This window comes from Pantherophis guttatus, chromosome 2, assembly GCF_059756535.1.
Source record: "Pantherophis guttatus breed Tessera chromosome 2, ASM5975653v1, whole genome shotgun sequence".
In the NCBI taxonomy this organism is placed as follows: Eukaryota; Metazoa; Chordata; class Lepidosauria; order Squamata; family Colubridae; genus Pantherophis; species Pantherophis guttatus.
In genome coordinates, this window is record NC_142064.1 from 161,025,016 (window position 1) to 161,050,069 (window position 25,054).

Genomic DNA, 25,054 nt, shown 5'->3' on the forward strand with positions numbered 1-25,054 from the left:
ACCACCAGAAGGCAGAACAGGAAGCAATAGATGGAAACTAATCAAAGACAGACTCAACCTAGAAATAAGGAGAAATTTCCTGACAGTTAGAACAATTAATCAGTGGAACAAATTGTCTTAAGAAGTTGTGGATGCTCCCACACTGGAGGTTTTTAAAGAAGAGATTGGACAATCATTTGTCTGAAATGGTATAAGGTTTCCTGCCTGAGCAGAGGGTTGGACTAGAAGACCTCCAAGGTCTCTTCCAACTTAGTTATTCTGTTTCAAATCCATGTCTGTGTTTCCCTGCTGAAACAGAGATGATTTGGCTAGTGGGCATAATATAGCAGGTGGAACATCGCCAGTTTTCATTTGGCTCATTATTCCTCCCCAAATGCTAATCTGGTTTTCTGTCTTATTTTCTGCAGACCATCCTGGTGGGAGACAGTGGAGTGGGGAAGACGTCACTGTTGGTCCAGTTTGACCAGGGCAAATTCATCCCCGGCTCTTTCTCTGCGACTGTCGGCATTGGATTTACCGTAAGGACCACTCGGATGCTGCATCTGTTGGTTGACTCTGGAAGTCTTGGTGTTTGGCTTCTGATACAAGAACTCAGCAGACAGTCATAGTAAATACGGCCAAGCAGACAGATCTAGAGGAAAAACTAGTATGACAAATAATGTGGTAATGTGATAAATGTGTTATGTTGGAATTTAGGGTATCTCCGCAGTAGGGATGGCTAGGGGTTCTTTTTGGCTGGGGGTTGAGTTCCTTCCAGTCTTGACTCCTGGTGACTACCTGGACAAGTCCCTGTAATTGATTTGACAAGATGTTCAGAAGTGGTTTGCCTTTGTCTGCTTCCTAGGACTGAGAGAGAACTACTAATTTTCTAGCCTGGTGCCTTAAACCCTACACCAAACTGGCTTTAGGATGTAATTAATGTAGGCAAGTGTATAGGTAATCCTCGATTTACAATCACAATTGAGCCCAACATTCATGTTGCTAAGTGAAACATTTGTTAAGTGAATTTTGCCCCCATTTTATGACTTTTCTTATGACGGTTGTTAAGCGAATCACTGCAGTTGTTAAGTTAGTAACATGATTGTTAAGTGAATCTGACTTGCTCATTGACTTTGCTTGCACGAAGGTTGCAAAAAGTGATCACATGATCCCAGGACACTTGCAAGCGTCATAAATGTGAACCTGTTGCCAAGCGTCCAAATTCTGATCACGTGACCATGTAATCAGGTCATAAGTGTGAAAAATAGCAAGAGCAAGAGCACTTAGACTTATATACCGCTTCACAGTGCTTAACAGCTCTCCCTAAGCGGTTTACAGAGTCAGCATATTGCCTCCAACAATTCGGGTCCTCATTTTACCCACCTCGGAAGGATGGAAGGCTGAGTCAACCTTGAGCTGGTGGGATTTGGACTGCCAAATTGCAGGCAGTCGGCAGGCAGCTGAAGTAGCCTGCAGTACTGCACTCTAACCACTGTGCCACTGCGGCTCATAAGTCGCTTTTTCCAGTTCTGTTGTAACTTTGAATGATCACTAAATGAATGTTTGTAAGTTGAAGACTACGTATATTACCTATATTACATGTCTTCCAGGGAATGTGATGGGTATGGATGGTCATGAAAGACTCATTTATCAGGAGACAAATTGTAATCTTAGGCCTTGCCAGGATGGTTTTATCTCTGTAATTTACTCTGAACTGTTTTTATTTTCTAAGGAATTAACATAAGACAAGGAAAAGAATAGGTTGTAGGTTGCAATTTTGCCTTGCAATATTTTTCATTTTTTAAACCTAAAGTAACAATAGCCTGGTCTTTCATTACATCCTAGTAAAATGTCTCAAATTAAGAAAGCTGATTCTCAGTCAACCAAATAGATGAGTATAGCAGATAAAAGTATTATTTTCTTTGTTCCCATCAATCACCCTCTTCAAGGAAACCCTCTGTGCTCCCTCTGCTAGTTTCCTTCTTTTCCTTTTAATTTTTTTTACTTTCTTCTCACTTTTATTACAATGTAATAGAATGCCGTGTCCTGTTTTACCAGAGAAGTCCTCTTAAGTGCCTTGGGAAGCTGATGAAGTTGCCTGTCAGACTGGGCAGTGATCTTATTGGATTGATGCGATTTCCAGACTGAGAGGCTGACCCTTTGGAAGATGCAACTTAGAACAAAAATGAAACTCTTAGCGAATCTATTCCCAAATCAGCCTCAGCTCATATAATAAGAGACGAGGTTGGAGGAGAGAAAAAGAGGAAGGGGTACCTACAGGGGCAGGTTTCAAAATGCATCACTACCGGTTCACTCGTGGGTGTGCGTGCGTGCATGTGATGCTTCTGTGCATACACAGAAGCGGTTGAGTGGGTGGGCGGAGCCTGACGCCGCAGCTGCTACCAGTTTGCTTGATCTGGGGCGAACCAGTAGCAACCTATCACTGGATACCTATTTTCATACAGAAAGGAGAACTGTTTTGCAGTGTTTCTCAATCTTGGCAGCATGAAGACGTGTGGAAATCTCTAACTCCCGGCACTGCGTCAATGTGTGTCAATGTTATTATTTGGTATCACTACAGAACTGATATGCCACTATCATATTTTTGTTTTCAACTTCCCAAAGAAGCATAGATTTCCTGGTGGCCTCCTGTCCAAGTCCTTATCAAGTGTAACCCTGCATTTTGAAAGCAGTCAAAATTGGCTATATTTTACCACAAACATAGTGGCATATTTGGGATAGGCGAAATCTAGACCAGGGATGTCAAACTTGCATCATCACGTGACATATCAGGACTTTTTCCCCCTTCGCTACTCCGGGCGGGAGGGGCGGAGCCAGCACATGACGCATCCGGCCCGCAGGCCGCAAGTTTGACACCCCTGATCTAGATTGATTTAGGTCCCTTTCCCATCTAAGTATTTTTGCATTTCTGTACCCTCGATGTTTTCCTAAACCTGCTGATGATATCTCATAGGAGGGCAGTACCACTGTAAATATCTAAACGTACAAACTGTGAGCACAGGATCACAATTGGTACACTCTGTACTGCAGTACCCTGTGTATATATAGAAAACACAACATTGATTCTAAGGAGGAGCTTTAAAGTGCAACATCTCCCCCTAGTGGCAGTTACAAGGCAATTTTAGTTAAGCATTTTTTTCTCTTTCTAAGACTGGCAAAATTGTTAGTTGTGAGATTATTACAAAAAGGAAATGTTGATTCTTTTTTTAAAAAAAAAATACAGTCAAAATTGTGGAATAGGTGAAGCAGATAAATAATTGACATACACAGTTGTCAATTGTCAACTGGAAGGGAAACAACCTTTCCTTACTTGTAAAAATTGGTCCAAAAATTGGAGCCTTGGTAGTACAGTGGTCTAAAGCACCCTGTTATTAAGACCAGCTGCCTGCAATTACTGCAGGTTCGAATCTCTCCAAGGCTCAAAGTTGACTCAGCCTTCCATCCTTTCTAAGGTAGGTTAAATGAGGACTCAGTTGTGGGGGCAATAAGCTGACTTTGTATAAATATACAAAAGTATGAAGGCTATTGCTTAACACATTGTAAGCCGCCCTGAGTCTCCGGAGAAGGGCGGCATATAAATCAAATTTAAAAATAAAAAATAAAAAAAATTAAGAAATACGAAATACGAACAAACAAACAAAAACTGCAAATCTTCTCACAAAGACCACACAAGTCCTGCCAGGCTGCTCTATAGACAAAAGTGATACGAAATTTTGTCAAGATCTGGCGTTGCCTCCAGAAAACATAAAAGTTTCTAAACCAAAAGAAAACCATTTGGATTAACATGCAAATGTCATCAAGGAGTTATCACAGAAGGGGCAACTTCAGGCATTAGATCCAACTTTCTTCTTCTCGATGCAGGAATCCAAATATAAGCATTTCAGACAGATGGGTATCTAGCAGGGGTGGGTTCCACTTACCTTTACTACCGGTTCGCTTTGCTCGCGTGTGCTTCTGTGCATGCGCATGACCTTCTGCGCATGCACAGATCACCCACGATGACGTTATGGCGGGTGGGCAGAGACTCCCATCAGTTTTACTACTGGCTCTATAGAACCGGACAGAATCGGGAGCAATCCACTACTGGTGTCTAGTCTCCACCTAACTCTTCCCATGAAGGGCAGTCCACCACTTCTTTCAATAGCTGATTTCATTGCTTTTTGCCCCTGTCATTCAACTGAAGTGTGCCTTCTTGATAGCTTGGTCCCATATTTTTTTCTACATTTTGGAATTATGAAAAAACAAATCTGAATGTGTGCATATATACTATACCAGAGTATGTATATAGACTTGTATGACATCTCTTCAAGGTCCAGAGGTCTCCCCTCCCTCTGCTGTCACTTCTACACAATCCCAGTTACTTCCATCTCTCTTTGTAGAATTTTTAAGAGTTTTTAATCCCTGGATCTTTCTAGTTGCTGTTACCTCTCACTCTTAACAAATTTGTTTCAGTATGTTTAAATCCTTCTTAAAATTTGATGCAAGTGGAATCTTGCCATTACAGAATATATTGACTCTGCTGCATTGTTTCCTATGATTTGGAGACTATATTTCTATTGATGCAACCTAAAATTGCATTTTCTTTTGCAACTACATTGCACTGCCATATTCACTTTGCAACCAATTATTATTATTTCAAGATCTTTTCCATTACTACCATTACCGTGCCTGGTATCCACAAGTTATTCTCATACATGCAATTTCTGTTTCTTACATGAAGAACTTTGCATGTGAATGTATTAAATTTCGTTATTTCCGTTCCATGTCTCTAATTTAAGATGGTTTATTAGCTGTCCTGCCCAATTTTATTTTGTCTGCAAATTTCTCCACTCCCTCCATCAAATTATTAAGAAAAATGTTGAAGAGTGCAGAACCCAAGACTGAAATAATTATTTTTGTTAAGGAATGGGGGAAGGGAGAGTTCATGGGTAATTTACACCAGGAGTCCCCAACCCCCAGTCCATTGACTGGCACTGGGCCGCGGCATGACAGAAACCAGGCTGCACAAACAAGCAAAGCACCATCCATGAGCTGCAGGCTACAGGCAGCCCACAAAGCCATGTCCCTTCTGGTCTGTAAAAAACTTTTCTCCACATAACAGTCCCTGGTGCCCAAAAGGTTGGGGGCCACTGATTTAAACCATATCTCTTTGGGAAAATAAGGTATATGATCTCCAATTTGCTGATGAGGAGTCCATTCAATCGTGTCCAATTTTCTGGGCCAGCTCTTTTCACATTCTCCAGTCTTAAACTGCTTCTTTCAGTTGCTGCATTCCTTTCCACACTTCTTATCTTCACTTGCACTTCCTTTCTCTATCTTGAACCAATCAGCAACTCCATATGGTGTTCGCACAGTGGCTCCCTGATTTATGTATAGTAACTGCACCAATTTGACCAAATTCGTTGATACCCCCAGGTTAACTTCTCGCAATCAACACAATCGATAAAAGCAGATGTAGATGTTCTTTTGTTATTTTAAAAGCAAATGTGCAATATAATCCCAAGTGCAATGCCCCTTCATCAAGGCAGTTTGAACATCTGGCAATTCCCTTTCAATGGATAGCACCAGATGTTGTTGTACAATCTCAAGGACAATCTTGCTAGTGTGAATAATGAGGGCAATGATACAGTAATTAGAGCAATATTTTGACTCGGCCTTTTTTGGCCATGGGATGAACAGTGATCATTTTGTCAGTGGTTTGCTCTCTGAGCTTGTTTTGTTGCCAGACCAGGTAATATCATCAGAGGGATTTTCTTGTCCTATTCCTCTTTAGCTTATATATGTCTTGTGTGCCAGTGTGGTCAGTTGGTTGTGTGATTGGTTGTTTGTTTGGCGCTATAATTAAACTCAGAGCAGCTGATTGGTTCTCTTGCTGATTGGTTGTTCAAATGGTCTGGTTTCTTATATATTCATGTGCTAATGAAATGTTCAGGAACTAAATGGAAACAAGCTCGGAGAGCAAACCACTGCCAAAATCTAAAACCTGAGCTACAAGTATTTTCTATTATTTCAGAACACTGTTCATTTCCAATCCTGTGGGCATGTGTTCATTTTCCAAGTTTTCTGGCACAAAGCTGGGATGGTACAAGCCTTAACAATTCTGCAGGGATTGTATTAATATGTTGTCCTGTTCATCCAGCATAGCCATTACATATAGTGGCTGTGGTGACAGAGGGTTTTCTCTAAATCCATATAGAAGTTATCAGCTTAGGAAAGGCTAGTTTTGGTCACCACGATATGAAATTCTATAAAGAGTGCAGAGAAGAGCAACAAAGATGATTAGGGGGCTGAGGGCTAAAACATATGAAGAACAGTTGCTGGAATCAGGTGTGTCTAGTCTAGTGAAAAGAAGGACTAGGAGTGACATGATAGCAGTGTTCCAATATCTGAGGGGTTTCCACAAAGAAAAGGGAATCAAGTTACTCTCCATAGCACCTGAAGGCAGAGCAAGAAACAATGGATGCAAACTAATCAAGGAGAGAAGCAACCTAGGAATAAGGATAAATTTCCTGACAGTGAGAACAATTAATCAATGGAATGGCTTGCCTCCAGACATTGTGGGTGCTCCAACACTGGAAGTTTTTAAGAAGAGATTGGACAACCATTTGTCTGAAATGGTATAGGGCAGGGGTCCCCAATCCCCAGGTTGTGGCCCACTACTGGGTCGTGGCCTATTCGTAACAAGGCTGCACGAGCACATGCACACGCAGCTCAACTTGACTTGCACACGCAAGTCAAGCAGGGCCCAATTTCCTCCCCCCTCCTCCCTCTGGGCCACCAAGCCACAAAGGCAGTGGTGGGTTGCCCCCGGTTCGCACCGGTTCTATAGAACAGGTAAGTAAAACCGGCAGGAAGCTCCGCCCACTGACCCCGATGTCATCAGAATGCTTCTGCGCATGCAGAAGAGCGCACGCGTGGCCCCATTGCAAACCGGTAGTAAAGGTAAGTAGAACCCACCCCTGCACAAAGGTTGGGAACCAGGGATGGGTTCTACTTACCTTTACTACCGGTTAGCAACGGGGCCACGCGTGCGCTCTTCTGCGCATGCGCAGAAGCATTCTGACAACTTCAGAATGCAGAGAGTTGGACTAGAAGATCTCAAAGGTCTCTCTTCCAACTCTGTTATTCTGTTATACTATTCCTAATTAACGAACACTAATATTAACCAAAATCCCTAGCAGAGCCATATGGAAGCAGGCATTTCAAAATTAACACCAGAGGAAAATAGGTTGATATTCTGAGTACTGGGCTTGTTTAGAACAGATTACGTGTTGCTTCTTTGCTGTGGGTTTTTTTTTTTGGGGGGGGGGTGTATGTGTGGAGATTCCAGAAATTATCAGGCCTGAGAACTTAAGGGCAAAATTACCTGTATGCGGTAGGTGGGTAGGGAGACTCATTGGCACCAGCAACAATTGGCTGTGTATTTTTCTCCGGATAGAACGTTCATTTGTGTACGTGCCTGTCTGCAACTCCTAATCAATCATCCATCTAGGAGGAGGAGATCTTCAGCAGGGGGAAAGGTGTTGCCATAAGTTTAAAAAGACTCCTGTGGGAAAATCCAGCCTTATGTTTACCTCTTCTTATCCTTTTAAATGAGGGAAAAAGAAACAAGGCAAAGGATATCTCTGGATCAAGGAAGGCTGCAGATAAGTAAAAGTATTCAAGTGGCAGGTTGTTTAGGAGAGAATTTACTTTGGAATGAATGAAAGATTGTAGACTTTGCTGTGGCCAGAGGCGAGAGCTGTGGTAGTAAATCTTAAATTTGAAAGTTTTTTTTTTTTTTTGCTGTGCTGGCTCTCCTTCATTGCCTAAGAAACTGAACTGTTTGAACCAGGAAGTTCTTCATTCCAAGTCTTTTTCATTCATCTTAGAGAAGCCATTAAATAAGATCAGCCTATTACTTCTCTTATATCTACTGTAGACCAGTGGTGGTTCCTCCCGGTTCGGTCCGGTTCGGCAGAGCCAGTAGCGGTGATGATATGACATCACCGAACCGGTTCTCCCCCCCCCGCCCTCCCACCCAAGTTATTCTTACCTTTTATTTGGTCCCACCCCCAATCTATTGCTGAGTTCCAGCTGATGACTAGAGGGAAAAAAACTGTTTAAACTCTTGCCGCGGGACTTCAAAGGGCTGTCCTACAGCTGATCAGTGTTAAAAGCAAACAAATGAGTCGGGTCGTAAGTGCGAGGACTGGTCGTAAGTGCGAGGACCTTCCAGAAATGACTCTGACCAGCTAGCCACGCCCACCTAGTCACATGACCTCCAAGCCACACCCACAAAATAAGCCACGCCCACAGAACCGGTAGTAAAAAAATTTAGACCCCACCCCTGCTGTAGACATAAAACCACATTGCTTCTCACAGTGATTGCAAGGATTATTGAAATGTATTTCATGTATAGCTCTTTGAATATAGGGATTTTGTTTTATTTTGAGGAAAAAAGCTTCTTCCCTTCCATTTAATGGCACCTTATGCAGAAGCTGAATTTAGGTTGAGGTTTTAGAGCACTCTAAATGAGTTTATGAGGATCTTGAATAATCTTCTACTATGAGAGGAACTTTCCTTTTAGCTGACAAGGGTAGGCTTTGGGGTAAGATGTTTCTGGGTATGCTACCCACAAATTCTAAAAATGCACTCCAGTGAACCTTCAAGAGATAAACCAAATAAGCAATAAGGAAAAAATAATCGGAAGAAAGTTGAGAAGACTATCTTGGGCATGCTCCTGTGATTTGCATGGGGAAAGAAACGAAAACAAAATAAAATAAACTCACGGCTTTGTTTTTTGTGGAATCATTAAGTTCCTACACAGTTATCCAGAACTCCATTCATTCTGTTCTTATTCCACATGACAGTCAATGAATCACATGCAAAGCTCTAGAAAAGGTTGCCTTCTAGATCAAGTGTCCACACTCCTGGATCCGCAGACTGGTACCAGTCCGCAACCCATTGGGAACTGGGTTGCAAAAGCAGCTGGCAAGCATACAAACCTCTATTTGAGCAAACGACAGGCATGTGCAAAACTATCCACTCCTCCCCCCTCCCACCGCTGCCAGTCCACGGGGTTGGAAAGGTTGGGGACTGGTGTCCTAGATTTTAACTCCAGTTGCCTTAATTCCCAGCCCAGATAGATGGTTCTTGATGTCTTTGGATTTCAACTCTCATAATATGTAGCCAGTTAAAGTCCAATTACACCAAGAGTGCCATTTGGGAGAAGTCTGGCGTTCTGCACTTATTTGGAGGGCAAAGGGGTTCATGTGAATGGGAGACTTTGATGGTCCACAGAGGTGTGGAACAGTGGTGGGTTTCAAAAATTTTTACTACCGGTTCTGTGGGTGTGGCTTGGGGGGCGTGGCATGGCTTGATGGGCATGTCTTGGTGGGCATGGCAGGGGAAGGATACTGTAAAATCTCCATTTCCACCCCACTCCAGGGGAAGGATACTGTAAAATCTCCATTCTCTCCCCAATCCAGGGGAAGGTTACTGCAAAATCCCCATTTCCTTCCAATCAGCTAGGATTTGGGAGGCAGAGAATAGATGGGGGCGGGGCCAGTCAGAATTTTTACTACCGGTTCTCCGAACTACTCAAAATTTCCGCTACTGGTTCTCCAGAACTGGTCAGAACCTGCTGAAACCCACCTCTGGTGTGGAAGACAAAGAGAATTGGGTGGTTCCAAGACTACATCTATTTACTTGCTAATGATTTGTGGTGTTCGTCTAGCTTCACTTGATTATTGTGTGACAATATAAATCCTGGCTTCATTATTGTTATATTGGCACAGTGATGGTTGGTTGATACCATAAATCACCAGCGGTGAGAAAAATGGCTCATGCAACCTATTCTCTTGGCAGCAGTGCACAGTTTCCATTCTTATGCTTCAACTTGGGTCTTTTGATGATTGATGATGTTGATGATTTGACAGGATATTAAAATAAATAGATCTTGCTATATTTCAAGCATATAAATGGTGTTTACTATCTTTCCCTGTGTCATCTTTCTGGATTTATGTACCATGGGGTTGAAATTCTGTAATTTCATGAACTCCAAATCAGAGACACCGTCAGACTCATAAGAAGCACACCCAGATGAACTAACTCTTATTTTATTGTCAGGTTACCTTAACAGTATTATTATACAAGTCTAAAAATTCATTTCCCCTCTGTCCCTTTTACAGTCCAAGAAATAAGGGAGGTCTCTTCTGAGATGTTTGCCACTGGCAAAATCTTTTTGTGGGCTAAGCTTATCTCTTTATCTGCTCTCCTGTCTCCCAAGATCATTCCCATAAGCACACAATCTTTGGAGATTAGAGAACACATTTGGAATTTCTGAGAGTTGTAGGTGTTCTCATAAAAGGACGATCATAAGCATCAGTAGAGGAAGAACTAAGAAGCTTATCTGTTTACAAAACGATTGTAGATCACAGAGCACATGTTTAGTGACCAAACCCATTTATTCAAAGGTAGGCTGTTGAGGTTGCTTCTCTCTCTAGCCTCATCTTTCGAAGTGTACTTTGTCTCCTCAATTTTATCCTTGTTTTTTGGAAGGGGGGAGGGCGGGCAGGAGGAAGCCCTTTTAAAGAAGTGCTGAGTAAAAATCATCCATTACTGTCATTTCAAAGAAAACTGTAGAAGCCCAGAGGCAGTGCTGAAAATAAATAGCGTGCTGGCTATTTTTCTCAATGAACAGAATCTTTAAGACAAAATGCCAGAGATCCTAGGATTAAATACAGCAGGAGTCCCCAACCCCCAGTCCCTGGACCGACAGTGGTCTGTCTGCGGCATGCCAGAAACCAGGCTGCACAAACAAGCGAAGGCCCATTCGTGGGATGCAGGCAGCACACAAAACCACACCCCTTCTGGTCCATGGAAAAACCTCTCTCCAGAGAACTGGTACCTGGTTTCCAGAAGGTTGTGGGCCTCTGAAATACAGGACACCTGAAGATAGCGGGACCTGCCTCTGCATTACCCTTTTCATCAAGAGTGATGGACATGAGTGATGGATATGACCACATGTCCTTTTCTTCAAAAGGATCTTTCTGAGATGAAGCTGGTTTTGGTTTATTGACTGAAACAGGACACTGTGGATTTATGAGGAAGATGTTATCATATTATCTGTCAACACCTTGAGACATAAGACAGGTCCAGTTTGACAGCCACAGCTCTTTGGGAAGAGAAAGCTTCTTTTCTCATGTAATTACCTGAAAATTTATTTGCATAGTTAACCCTCTCAATCCTTCCCTTCGTTCACCCCAGCCCCACATCATACTACTTGAAATCCCCCCCATATATATAAAATCATCTGGGAAATTGTGAAGCACCTCAGACCTATCATTTTCAGAATCTGGTGAATTTATTTTTCTTGAATATTTTCCATAGCATTGTTAACAGGGACTGGAAATACAGGTTTCTCTAGCAGGGGGCGGGGGGTGGTGGAAAACCAGAGTTAAAATAAAAGGTTGTGGAGACCTGGAAACATTGTCAGGGGGAAAAAAAAACTTTATCTGGATATGCCATCTGCCTTGTATTTGCAGGGCAAGGAATTTGCAGGCACCATTATTTTCTAGACAAAACATTGCTAAATGGAGGAGGAGGAAAAAGAACTCTTGTTGAAGTTAAAATGACTACATTTCCCAATATCCTCTTTATATTACAAGCACTCCTAATTCCCTTTTCTATTACTTGGCTGTTATACTGTATATGGCAATTATTTCTTCATTTATATCTAAATAAACACCTTCCCTCATTACTACGCAAATAAAGCACGTTGGAAGTTTAAACATTTGAAATCTCAGTGCTATTTCATATCAAAAAGTAGTCGAAAAGTATTCAGTGGGTACAAACCAGTAGTGGGTTCCACATACCTGCGCTACTGGTTCAGAACTGGGAGTGTACGCATGCTTGCTTCGTTCACATGTGGCACTTCTGCGCATGCACAGAGCGCCTGTGATGACATCTGGGCAGGTGGGCGGAGCCTCCCGCCGCGACTACTACCGGTTTGACCAAACCAGGGTGAACCGGTAGAAACCCACCATTGGTACAAACTGTAATTCCTTATTAGTTAGGGTAGCACCCAATGGTGAAATGTAAAATTTGTTACTACCGGTTCTTGTGGGCGTGGCTTGGTGGGGGGGGTAATGTGACTGGGTGGGTGTGGCCAACTTTTATAAGCATTCTTTCTACAACCTTAAGAGGTTGCAGAAAAAAATGCTTTTAAAAGCCTCTGACGATCAGGCAACTCAGCTGGGATCCTCAGAGGCTTTTAAAGGCATTTTTTTCCCTACAACCTCTTCGGCTGAAGAGGTTATAGAAAAAATGCCTTTAAAAGCCTCTGACAATCCCAGCTGAGTCTCACAATCATCAGAAGCTTTTTTTTTTTTTACTTTTAAAAGCATTTTTTCGGCCGAAGAGGCTGTAGAAAAAATGCTTTTAAAAGAAAAACAAAAAGCCTCTGATGATCGCACGGCTCAGCTAGGCTTGGGGGGTGACAGGGATTTTTGCTACCGGTTCTCCAAACCACCACCCGCCATCGCTACCAAATCGGGCAATCCGGTCTCAATCGGGAGCATTTCACCCCTGGTAGCACCATTTCTCCCAGACAGCCAGATCACACCCATACATATATGGTTATCGTGTTACCCTCTTTTGGAGTAAGCGAAGTTATGCAAAGCATAGAAGAAGCATGAGAAGCAATAGGCAAAAGCAATTAAACCCAAGAAATAAGAGAAAAGGAAGTCTAACTAAATCTAGTTTACCTCAACGTAATTTATTATAATTCCCACACCTTTCAATCCTTGCAAAGGGCCCCTTCTTCCACTCCATCCATACACTCCTTCATGCCATTATTTTGTTCTTGAACTTTTCACCATTCATTTACTGAATATCCCTTCACATTTGCATTCCTCTCAACCCATTCATTCTTTTTTTGATCAAGCACTTTCACATACTTCTTTCACACTAGTCACTCATTTTTCTATTCAATTCTCATTCATTCTTGATTCAACCTCTTGTTTTACAGATTCCCCCACCCCCAAAGAATTATTAGTCCAATTGAGTGAAGTTCCCTTTTGCTTGTCTTAATTAACCTATTTGGTCTAACGTTTTATATATTGGTTTGTTTTCTATAATGATATACGGTTCCAATTCCAAAACTATAAAAGCAATTAAAACAATACAAGCATTTAAAATAATAAATTGTATATGTAATACCTGAAGGGGTGTGGTGGCCTAGAGATTAAGATGCTCGGCTTGTCGACCAAATGGTAGGCAATTCGAGAGCCAAAGTACCGCATGAGGGGGTGAGCTCCTGTTCTTGTCTTAGCTCCTAACAACCTAGCATGCAAATGTGAGTAGATAAATAGGTACCACTTTGGTGGAAAGGTAAAGCATTCCATGCAACTTGGCATATAGTCATGCTGGCCATGTGACCATGGAAATATCTTCGGACAACACTGGCTCTCTCAGCTAAGAAACGGAGATATGCACCGCACCCTAGAGTCGTACAAGGGAAACCTTTATCTTTACTTCTTATATGTAATAACTAGCACTTTGGCTCAGAAAACAACCCAAAACCAGGGCTGCAACTTTAAAATAGAGGTTGGTCTACTAAAGTAGATTGCCCTAGTAGCCAGGTGTTTGCAGTCCATACTAGTTATAGCTTCTGAATTGGTTTTTTTAAAACATATTTTTATTGTTTACATATAAATATATTGAATACAGTGTAATTGTCCTGGCATTCTACTTGCCATGAAACAAAGGTAAAAACAAAATAACATATATACTATTTTAAACAATGTTAGTGTTGTACAGTTATTTTTGACCATCATATTCTAGAATGTCAACTTATCTATCACTCTAATAACTACATTCTAATACATACATAGTATCTCTTTTCCTGACCACCTAACCTGATTCTTTCGCATTCCAACGTCTACCTCGTGTTTCTAACCATTGATGGAATCTATTCCATGTAGCATGATATTTTGTATCTCCTTTATCTTTTATTTTTAGCGTTAGTCTGTCCATTTCAGCACAGACTAATATCTAGGATATTAGTGGGGACTGATGACAAATTGATAAGGATACTATACAATTATTTATTAAGTTACAAAATGGAAGAAGAACAAGTTAAAGAGACAATGATAGCATGGGCTAAAAAAATTGGATATAATGTAAATTTGGATAAATGGCAAAAGCTTTGGGAGAGAAATCAGAAACTGACAATGGCCACATCATATAAGGAAAATCTCTATAAAATGTTCTATAGATGGCATCTGCCCCTGGCAAGATTGGCCAAAATGTTTAGCAATATGTCCCCAAACTGTTGGAAATGTAAACAAATATCTGGCACATATTACCACATGTGGTGGACCTGTATAAAGGCAAGGAAATTTTGGATACAAATTCGTATGTGGTTAGAAAAAAATGACCAGACAACATATAGAGTTTAAGCCAGAATTATTTTTATTAGGCTTATATCAGATGGTTATGATAAAGGGACAATAATAAAGGGACCTAATATTACACATCTTGACCGCAGCAAGAATTCTGTATGCACAGCAGTGGAAGAGCGAAAACACCCCTTCAGAGGAGGAGACGACAAGAAATCTTGTCCAATGTTGTTAGTTCTCTATAAAAACCCCATGTTTTTACATCTTTCACATAACACGATTGTATCTGCAGGTATGACCACCACTCTAATTCCACCCCTTGGTCTTTTAGTTCTAATCTGGTTTTCAATTCACCATGCTCGTTTAGTATATCCTTATAAGAAACCATTTTTTCCATATTGATAAGATTCGGGTGTATCAATGCTTCTAAGGTGGAGAGCCAGACTGGTATTTCCCTATAGTTTTGTTGTTTAATTTTGTCCTACACTGATAACAATGCGTTTCTTACATAATGCCTTTGAAAATATCGATGTGCTGTGTTTCTCCCGTACCAGAGAAATGCATGTCATCCTAGTTGAAGGTCATGTCCCTCCAATAATAATAATCTTCTATTCCTCAAAAAAAGTATCTTAGGCAATATGTTCATCTTTATTGCAGCTATTCTACACATCATGGAAAGTTGCAAGCTTTTCCATCTCTCCTCATCCAGTTTAATTTTGTATAGTTCTCTTTGATTGTTATACATCTTACTGTAGATAACAGACAAATGGTTATCCAACCTCTTCTTAAAAACTTCCAGTGTTGGAGCATTCACAACTTCTGGAGGCAAGTTGATTAATGGGAGTGAATCACCAATCAAAACATTTCTAATCCAAAAGCATTTCGTATACATCTACTCTGTCTGTCTATCTATCTATCTATCTATCTATCTATCTATCTATCTATCTATCTATCCATCCATCCATCCATCCATCCATCCATCCATCCATCCATCTATCTACATACATCATTCATTCACTCACTCATTCACTGATTCATTCATTCATTCATTCATCAAAGTTCTTAACAGTCCATGTCCACCATGGATTTAACAATCAAAGGATCATTACACATCCTTATCTTATTCCTTGTTTGGTACTGAAACTTCCACTAAGAAATGGATGCCTACTATTTCAAATGATAGAAACAATCTTTGGCTCCCAACTTTTCTCCTCTTTTCCTATTCTTTCAACATTTTTTCTTGATCACAAGAACAAATGTATCCAGTGCAAAGAACAGGCAGAAGATTTCACAGAACCAGAAGATCAATGAAATTCCTATAATTAATAAATATATTTTACAATAGAAATAACCAAAAGAACCAACTGGTTTCAAATAAGTAAAACAGCCAGGTCCCATTAATTTTAAAACAATTAACAATATTTGAAGTAAGATGTAATCAAAATTTAACAGCAAGGAAATCTTATTGTTATATAACACTTGCACTAACACAAAATATTGTGAAAATATCTGGGAAGATGATTTGGACTTTCAATTGGATAAATCCCAATGGATTTGTGGTACTGCACCTATCAAACCTCAGGAAGTTATTTTTAGTCAGGATCAGTCATGAAGGTAACTGATAGCTAGCTTTATGCTTTTCTAAAATTGTACAATATAAATCTGTTCACGTTAGACTCATGGGGCTGAAAATAAAGTACAGCTAGTGCTCGGCTTACAACCAATTGAGCCCAAAATTTATGTTGCTAACTGAGACATATGTTAAGTGAGTTTTGCCCAATTTTACAGCAGTTCTTGCCACAGTTGTTAAATGAATCGCTGCAGTTGTTAACAGTAACATGGTTGTTAAGTGAATCTGGCTTTCCTATTGACTTTGTCAGAAGGTCAAAAAAGATGATCACATGACCCCGAGATACTGCAACCATCATAAATATGAGTCAGTTGCCAAGCGTCCGAATTTTGATCACATGGCATGGGGTGGCTACAATGGTCATAAGTATGACAAATGGTCAAGTCACTTTTTTTCAGTGCTGTTGTGACTCTCTGATCCCTTGGATCAGAACAGTGGCATATTTCCTTGTCATTTGGAAAATACAAATCTCGTATTAAAATAATCTCACTGGAGCTTAAAAAACAAAGCTCCTGTTTAAAAGCTCTTTCCAAAACCAGGAAACCCACTAAAAATCTTGTGACTCTCAGCTTTCCTCCCAATATTAAGTGTGTCTTCCAGTCACCAAATACCTATTTGGTTTAACATATGAGAAAGATCTGGTTCTGTTCAGAGATGAACAGCTGGTTTCAGTGACTAAGCATTGGGGGCTCTTTCAGTATCTAAAAGGAAAAAAAAAATCAACAGAAGCTAGGGAAGTTATACTATGTAAGTCCCATGAGCAAGATTATATTAAGGCAAAGAACCTAATTTATAATAGGTTAGATAATGAGATTATTGAAATAAGATAATCTTTTGTCAGTGAGCAAATGAAAGAATTTCTGGCAGTTCCAAAATAAACAAATACTTTTTTGTTCCTTTCATTGTATTTAATCACTGGATTTTCTGAGATTAGGGGAGATTCCGTGAAATCTGAGAATATTTGTGGCATCTGATCTAGTCTTTCTCAATATATTGTTTTATGTAATTAAAGAATTCATTTATCTACAGAGGCCGGAGGTCAAACTAAAAAAACAACAACTTTTTTGAAGACTTGTACTTTAAGCGCTGGCTAGTTTCACAAATATGTAAATTCATCTAGTGTGGGAATTATTCAACACATTCCATTTTAGGAAGAGATTTATGGTTTTGGAAATTCCTAGAAATTTCATAACTTTGCTAAGTATGGGATGTAATCCAAAGGACTATGTGATTGTGTGTATGTGTGTGTGTGTGCGTGCGTGTGTGTGTGTGAATTCCATTGCTGAAAATGTGAGCTTCATTTCTCCAAAAAGCATGTGAAATTCCTTCAAAAGGGAACTATTCCAAGTTGCTATATGGTCCCATTTAGTTAATTAGATTTTTATCCCATCTTTATTACCTTCTAACTAATTCAAGGCAACAGACATATATAATACTTCTTCCTTCTCTTATTTTTCTCACAACAAGGTAGGTTGGGCAGAGAGAGAGTGACTGGCCCAAGATCACACAGTTGGCTTCATGCCTAAGGTGGGACTAGAACTCATGATCTCCTAGGTCCTAGGCCAGAACTTTAACCACTAGACTAGACCAAACTAGCTTCCATTCTCATTTTGCTCCTGGAGGGCTATTTGGCATTGCTACTTGGCTGAGTAGCAGAAAGTACCAGAGGCACCTTCCTCATTTATTGTATCACTCATGTCTGCTAGTTTCACTTCTGCTAAAATAAAATAGGAACCTTTCTGTATTTCTGCTTGCCCTGACTGGGAGACTTTGAAATAGAAAACTGAGCCTTGCAAGGATTTCTATTTTCACCACTGCAATTTGCCCCAAAATGTCGATATGTTTTGAAGCCCAGTTTTTTGTTTCCCTAATTCATTTATTCCATGTTGGTATATACTAATTATTTTTCCATCTATATCAAACCAAAGTTGTTTATCCATGGGAATCCTGCTCCCATGATGAAAGCTGTCCAGTCCAGTGGTGAAATTCATTTTTTTTTTTTTTACTACTGGTTCTGTGGACATGGCTTGGTGGATATGGTGTGGCTTGGTAGGCATGGCAGGGAAGGATACTGCAAAATCCCCATTCCCTCCCCACTCCAGGGGAAGGATACTGCAAAATCCCCATTCCCTCCCCACTCCTGGGAGAAGGTTATTGCAAAATCTCCATTCCCACCCCACTCTGAGGCCAGTAGTTCTCTGAACTACTCAAAATTTCCGCTACCGGTTCTCCAGAACCTGTCAGAACCTGCTGAATTTCACCCCTGGTCCAGTTGTAAAATGATATATGGTAAACTAGTTTATAATCCAGAAGAGCATCAAACCCATTTTAGAAGTAGATCATTGAATAGGGGTGCCAGGAGGAAGGATTCTCCCTCTCCCTGGACCATGCAGCCCCTCCATCTCACTCTCTCTCTTCAACTGATCCGTCTCTCAGGCTTGATCTATCTTTTAAAGCTCTCTGGCTGATCGCTTTCCCAAAGCCAGAACCCTGGCTCTCTTTGGGGATCTGCTGTAAGAAGAGCCCATTTGGAAAGAACCAGATTCTCTGCCCTGCTGCTGCCCTATCCGGAGAACTGCGTCCAGGGATCAGAGCAGACAGACCACGTTCCCTGAACGCGTGGCAGAAAAATAGGGGCTGACCCTGACCTGAAGTGCGGTTACACGGGAACAGAGAAAGAGGCACGTTTGAAAGCACAAGGCAGGCTGACCTGCAGCTACATCAAAAAAAGGAAAACAATTCCTTTCCAAGCCGCAGCCGCCTGATTTGCAAACCAGCTGTCTGGCTACAGTTCATCACCCAAACCGCTTCATTTGGTCTTCAACCAAATGTGCGGTCGTAAAGATACAACAACAACAGCAGCAGCAGCAAATGCTGGTGAGAAGTCAAGTCCGAGGCCATCAACGCCCAGGCAGGCGAAAGTGCTCGCCCAGCTCCAGGTCCCCCCTTCGGTCCGGCGCTGGAAGCTAGCTCGGGCGCTCTCTCCCTTCCTGAGCGCCAGCAAGGGGCGGTTCCGCGCGTGGGCAGGAGAGGAGGGGCAGAGAAGCAGCGTGGCCGGAGCTCTAGAAGCTCCCCGGGCAGTTCCTGCTCCCTGCGCGGGAGCCACCATGACCAGCAACGGCAATGCAGGCAATGGGGGCGCCCTTCCGGCCCGCAACGGAGCCCCCGGCGCTGTTCCCCCGGTGGTGAAGCCTTTGTCGCTCGGCAAGAGTTACGACGTCTCCGGCAAGGTGTGAGCCTGCCCCGATTAGGCACCAGGGGGCACAAGAAGAGGGCAGGGAGTGTGAGGGTGGGTGGGAGGAAGGGGAGGCCTTCGCGGCTGTCATCGCGGGCAAGGCAAGGCGATCAAACAAGGCTGATAGGCATTAAACACGCTCCCCCTTTCCCCAAATTGTCTTGGAGAAGAAGCTGGGGGGTGGGGGTGGGGGTGGGGGGGAGCGTAATACCCCTCCCCCTTTGGTGCTGTCCTTGCTGGCTCCCCCACCCAACGTCTCCAAAGGGTTCAACTTCACCCACGAACTTTGGGATAAAGACCACCAAGAAACAGGAAAAAGGGGCAGCAGCACCCCGGATAATTTTGGAAAAGCGAGGGTGGGGCTCAGGTCTGCTTGGAAAGTCTCTTTCGGATGGTTATGTGGGTGAGGGGAAACAAACAAACAAAAAACCAAGGGCGTTTTTCTTCATGTTTTAGGACTGAATTATGGTTTTTAGTATTGCCATTCCTACCAACAGGCAATTGTGTTCCTACATCCTGAACAGGTGCCTAGTGAACAGAAATTCAACAGGTCATTTTCTTTAGTTGGCAAAGAACACCGGTAGGGACAATACAGCTGCTGAATATTTTTTCCCCCGTCATTCACAGGCTTATAAATCTACCCCTCAAAATGCAGAAGTCACTATGGCCCGAAAATGGGGCTTGTTTCTAAGTCCCAATGAATTCTTGGTTGCAACTGTACCAGGCTCATATTCAGGTCGAGCTCTGTCTCCATAGACAATGCTGGTAGTCCTCGACTTACAACCACAATCGAGCCCAATGTTTCTGTTGCTAAGCGAGACAGTTCTTAAGCAGGTTTTGCCCCCGTTTTACGGCCTTTCTTGTCACAATCGTTAACTGAAACACTGCAGCTGTGACACGGTTGTTAAGTGAATCTGGCTTCCCCACTGACTTCGCTTGTCAGAAGATCGCAAAAGGGGATCCCGCGATCCCAGGAAACAGCGACTATCATAATATACAAGTCCGTTGCCAAGTGTCTGAATTTTGATCACGTGACCACGGGGTTACTGCAAGGATCGTAAGGGTGGGGAAAAAAACCCCAGTCCTAAATCACTTTTTTTCAGTTCTGTGGTAAACTTTGAACGGTCACTAAATGAAGCGTTGTAAGTCGAGGACTGTCTGTAAAGTGGATCATTAAAGGGCTGGTGCGGGGTAGTCGCAGAGCTTGGTTCTGCTCTTTAGCAAGACCGCTTGTTAAAATCGATGGCCAATAAACAAGAGTTGCACTGTTCTTTGCAGCAGCTGTAGCTGTTGCTATTCAAACCACATTGGGAGGAAGCAGCTATAGCGGGAAGACGCATCTCAGAGAGCAAGCGAGGATGGGGGAAGGGTTTTGGCAAGGCAGTGAAGTGCACTTCCTCACATTCAGTGCTTGCACAGATCTCCCCAGCTGGGATAGGAGCTCCAGCAGTCATGCTGCAGAAACCAGGAAGAGCACTATCGGGGACTGGCAGATACAGCCTTGTTCTATTGATATTGCAAGTTATTTATTTCATTTGTATCCTGGTGTTCCTTTGGGCCATCATAAGCCTCCTCAGTGTTGGTCCTGCAAAACTGCGTGCTTTGTGTGATATAAAGAACCAGCTTGCCACAAGAAGGCAGCTCAAGAAGTGTTGCTACAGATAGCAAAGCCATTCTGTGAATATATTTTAAGTATCTGTGGCTTTCCCATACACGAGGAATTATAATCCAGCATGGGGTTCCGGCGCTAATATCTGTGCTTCCATCAGAGTTGGACATTAGATCGGTATTCTAATCAATAAAATTAAAGGTAGTCCTCAATTTACAGTTCATTTAGTGACCGAAGTTACAACGGCACTGAAAAAAGTGACTTACGACCAATTTTTCATACTTATGACCATTGCAGCAGCATCTCCATGGTCACGTGATTTCCATTCGGATGCTTGACAACTGACTCGTCTTTATGACGGGTTGCAGTGTCCCGGGGTCATGTGATCCCCTTTTGCGACCTTCTGACAAGCCAAGTCAATGAGGAAGCCAAGTTCACTTAACAACCGGGTTACTAACTTAAGAACTGCAGTGATTCGCGTAACAAATGTGGCAAGAAAAATCGTAAAATGGGGCAAAACTCACTTAACAAATTTCTGACTTAGCAACATAAATGCTGGGGTTAATTGTGGTTGTAAGTCTGCTGAGGGCTACCTGTATACATGACGAGCCAAAATACAACAGAAATCAAGTGAAACAATGCACCTTTCTCGGTGAAGGAAGGACAGCTGCATAATCACGTTGAAAACTTAAAACATCGTTGGCTGTCTCATGACATAAAACCACTGCCCCAAATGACACAGAGGACATGCTCAGGAACAACTCAAACTATCTGCACACAATAACTGTAGTACGTTCCCCATAGAACGAAGGTCCTGGGCTGGACTTCATTTGGAGGGGGGAAAAAATGCTTGGCTAAGCACATAGTTTATGCTTTGGGGTAGCAAAGGCGTGAACCCACTGCCTCCCACTTCCTAGTGAAAGTAGAGTCTTGAGTGCATAAGGGATATTTAACTGCAGTGAAATCAGAACACTCATTTTCTTCCTCTGCTAATGACTGGGCTCTCACATCACCCTAAGCCAGAGGTCCTCAAACTTGGCAGCTTTAAGACTTGTGGACTTCAACTCCCAGAATTCTGAGAGTTGAAGTCCACAAGTCTTAAAGCTGCCAAGTTTGAAGACCACTGCCCTAAGCCATGGTTGATTAAATAATAGTTTAGTGTTATGAGCCGTAATTGGTTGGAAATACATTGCATGCTAAGCCATAACTATTTTACAAATTATAGGGAAGGTGAGTTCATATTGCAGATAGTAGTCCTCGACTTACGACTGCAACTGAGCCCAAAGTTTCTGTTGATAAGCAAACCAGTTGCGAAGTGAGTTTTGCCTCATTTCACGACCTTTCTTGCCACAGTTGTTAAGTGAATCACTGCCGTTGTTAAGTTAGTAACACGGTTGTTAAGTGAATCTGGCTTCCCCATCGACTTTGCTTGTCAGAAGGTCTCAAAAGGGGGTCACATCATGACTCGGGGACACTGCGACCGTCATAATACATGGCATTTGCCAAGCATCCAAATTTTGATCATGTGACCGTGGAGATGCTGCAATGGTCAGAAGTGTCGTAAGTCACTTTTTAAAGTGGTGTAACTTTGAACGGTCACTAAATGAATGGTTGTAAGTCGAGGACTATCTGTACTAAGGCAAGGCTATGGATTGGCCCTATATTTTGGCCGATAGGAATCAGGCTGCTGGGCCTGGAAGTGGAAGAAAACATTTTGGCTCCAGGTCTCTTGCAACCTTAAATCCCAAAGCCCTGTGTAATGCCGCTCACTCAGTCAGTCCACGTCCAGATTCTTTCTGGGAGGGGATCCTTGAAAAGGATAATAGCCTGTCGCCATCCAGAGATCCCTGCTCTCGCCCAGATTGCTGTAATATAGCTGTCAATTGTTAGTGGTGGTCCTTTGTTCTCCAGTCAACTGGGGTTTGGAACTGCTGCTGCTTCTCCCTCTTCCTGACCCCCGAGAAAGGCAGGAGGCAAAAAAAAAAAAAAGAACAACACTAAGGAGCAACAAGGGATGCGATGGCTCAGTGGGTAAGACGTTGACCTTGTCGATCGAAAGATCGGCAGTTCAGCGGTTCGAATCCCTAGTGTCGCGTAACGGGGTGAGCTCCCGTTACTTGTCCCAGCTTCTGCCAACCTAGCAGTTCGAAAGCACATAAAAAAATGCAAGTAGAAAAATAGGGACCACCTTTGGTGAGAAGGTAACAGCGTTCCGTGCACCTTTGGCGTTTAGTCATGCCGGCCACATGACCATGGAGACATCTTCAGACAGTGCTGGCTCTTCGGCTTTGAAACGGAGATGAGCACCGCTCCCTAGAGTCGGGAATGACTTGCACATATGTACGAGGGGAAACTTACTTTAAGAAGGAGCAACAACAATAACGATCAAAGAAACTTAGCAAATTGCCCTTGGGTCCTGGGCCATTCCATCACAGCAATCATTCCTGGCATCTTCTATCTTCCTTCCTCTGCATGGCACTTTCTGAGTCAGGCGGACTACAACTCACATGGATATAACTTCAGATACATTGTCCAACTTTCCTGAAAGGCTTCAGGCAGGGAAATCTATATGGTTCTTCCCTGCATGAGTCCCTGTTCTGGGACTTGTTGCCTTCCATTTTAAACCAACATTCTCTCCATACAAAAAATGCAGAGAGAGGACATTTTCTCTTCTTCTTTCTTAAAGCGAAACCAATTCAAGCAGCTTCCCCAAATTTGGTTCTTTTCAGTTGGGACATGTTGCAGCTTCCCACTTTCTCAATTTGTGTGTCCAAAGGCTGGCTGAGGATTTGGCAAGTTGCAGTTGTAAAGCTTCTGGAAGATGCTGCTTTGTTGGGGAAAGTGACATTGGCCTATCAAGTGGGGTTTTTTTTCCCTGGAGAAATTCTGCTGTCTCCAGTTGAGGAACGCTGGGAAGCAGATTTCCTAAATTGAGGGGGACACCATTACTCCACAGGTGTTTCTTGTCCTGAATCTAAGCTTAGTTTGTTTCAGGATCCAATTTGAGTCTGTCACAGGGACCAAAGATTTAGTCTTCTGAAGTTTTGGATTCTTACTGAAGCCCATCCTCAGAGAACTTCTCTCTCACCAGATGTGTGTGAGAGAAGTTCCTTGAGGATGGGTTCCAGCATGAGTTTGAAAGCTCAGAAGACTAAACTTTTGTTCCCACTGACGGACCCAGGTTGGATCCTGCAACATTATCCTGGTACATGTGGCTTCTTTCCTTAGTTTGTTTCCTTTTCTTTTAAGAACTATTTTTCAAGTCTGGACTGTTAGGAGTCCAGTGTTTATTGTTCTGCCAGGGCTGTTGATGGATTTTCCCCTAATGATTGCTGCTATCTCTGAGCTGGGTGGGCTCATTTTTTTGTAGGAGGACAAATGCTGGCTAATCCACATTTCTCACAGGGATAAATTCCAGAAAGGTGAGTGTGTGTGTGTATGCTCTCCCTTTTGTGGATCAGAACACCTTAAATGAAAATGGCCAGAAAATCTTACACCACAATCAACCCTTAAGATGCCATATGGCAATTTGGCAACTAATCAGAATAGCCACAATTATTGTTTTTCCTTGCCTGGGGTAAATAGGGAATCTAAAAATGCCAGCCAAGCTGGGGCTTTTAAGCTGAAAGTCTGTTTGCTTAGAAGGAGTGGATACTGGCTTATCTGTTTGCTCTGCTGTCTTGCAATAGAGGTGAGGCAGCAGCAAGAAAAGAAGAGAGTCCCAGAGTTTACGGATCTTCTCCTGATACTTGGCATGGGTTATAAATGGAACCTCTCAGGTCTTGAGGGGTGGGGAACCTTGGCCCTTTTATGACTTGTGAACTTCAACTCCCAGAATTCCTGGCTTGTTCAGGAATTCTGGGAGTTGAAGTCCACAAGTCATAAAAGGGCCAAGATACCCCACCCCTGATCTAACCGACGCGTGTCAAACTCACTGCGTCATGTTGCTGTCACGTGATGATTCGTGCCGTTTTTCCCACTCACAGAGTTGGGGTAGGTGTGGCCTGCACGTGACGCATCCGGCCCACGGGCCACCAGTTTGACACCCCTGATCTAACCCATGGACTCTGTGTATGTGTTTATGGTCACAGTGACATCAAAGGAAATAGACAAAAGCCCCTGGAAGGAGGAACTGGTTGTTAGAAATATACTTCAGATTTAATCAAGTGTATTATAACAAACAGTTCCTTCTTTCT

General features: G+C 42.4%; 1 protein-coding gene across 4 annotated transcripts in view; it reads left to right on the forward strand.

Moving 5' to 3' along the window:
- Positions 1-25,054, forward strand: part of RAB37 (RAB37, member RAS oncogene family) — a 103,170-nt gene that overhangs the window by 54,973 nt on the left and 23,143 nt on the right. For 2 of the 4 annotated variants that reach the window (XM_060688717.2, XM_060688718.2), the window contains exon 2: positions 408-518. In XM_060688717.2, coding sequence (XP_060544700.1) covers positions 408-518 — 111 coding nt within the window. Of the gene's footprint in view, positions 1-407; positions 519-18,888; positions 19,245-25,054 lie in introns of those variants that run through there. The other 2 variants (XM_034408721.3, XM_034408722.2) reach the window with 2 other exon arrangements.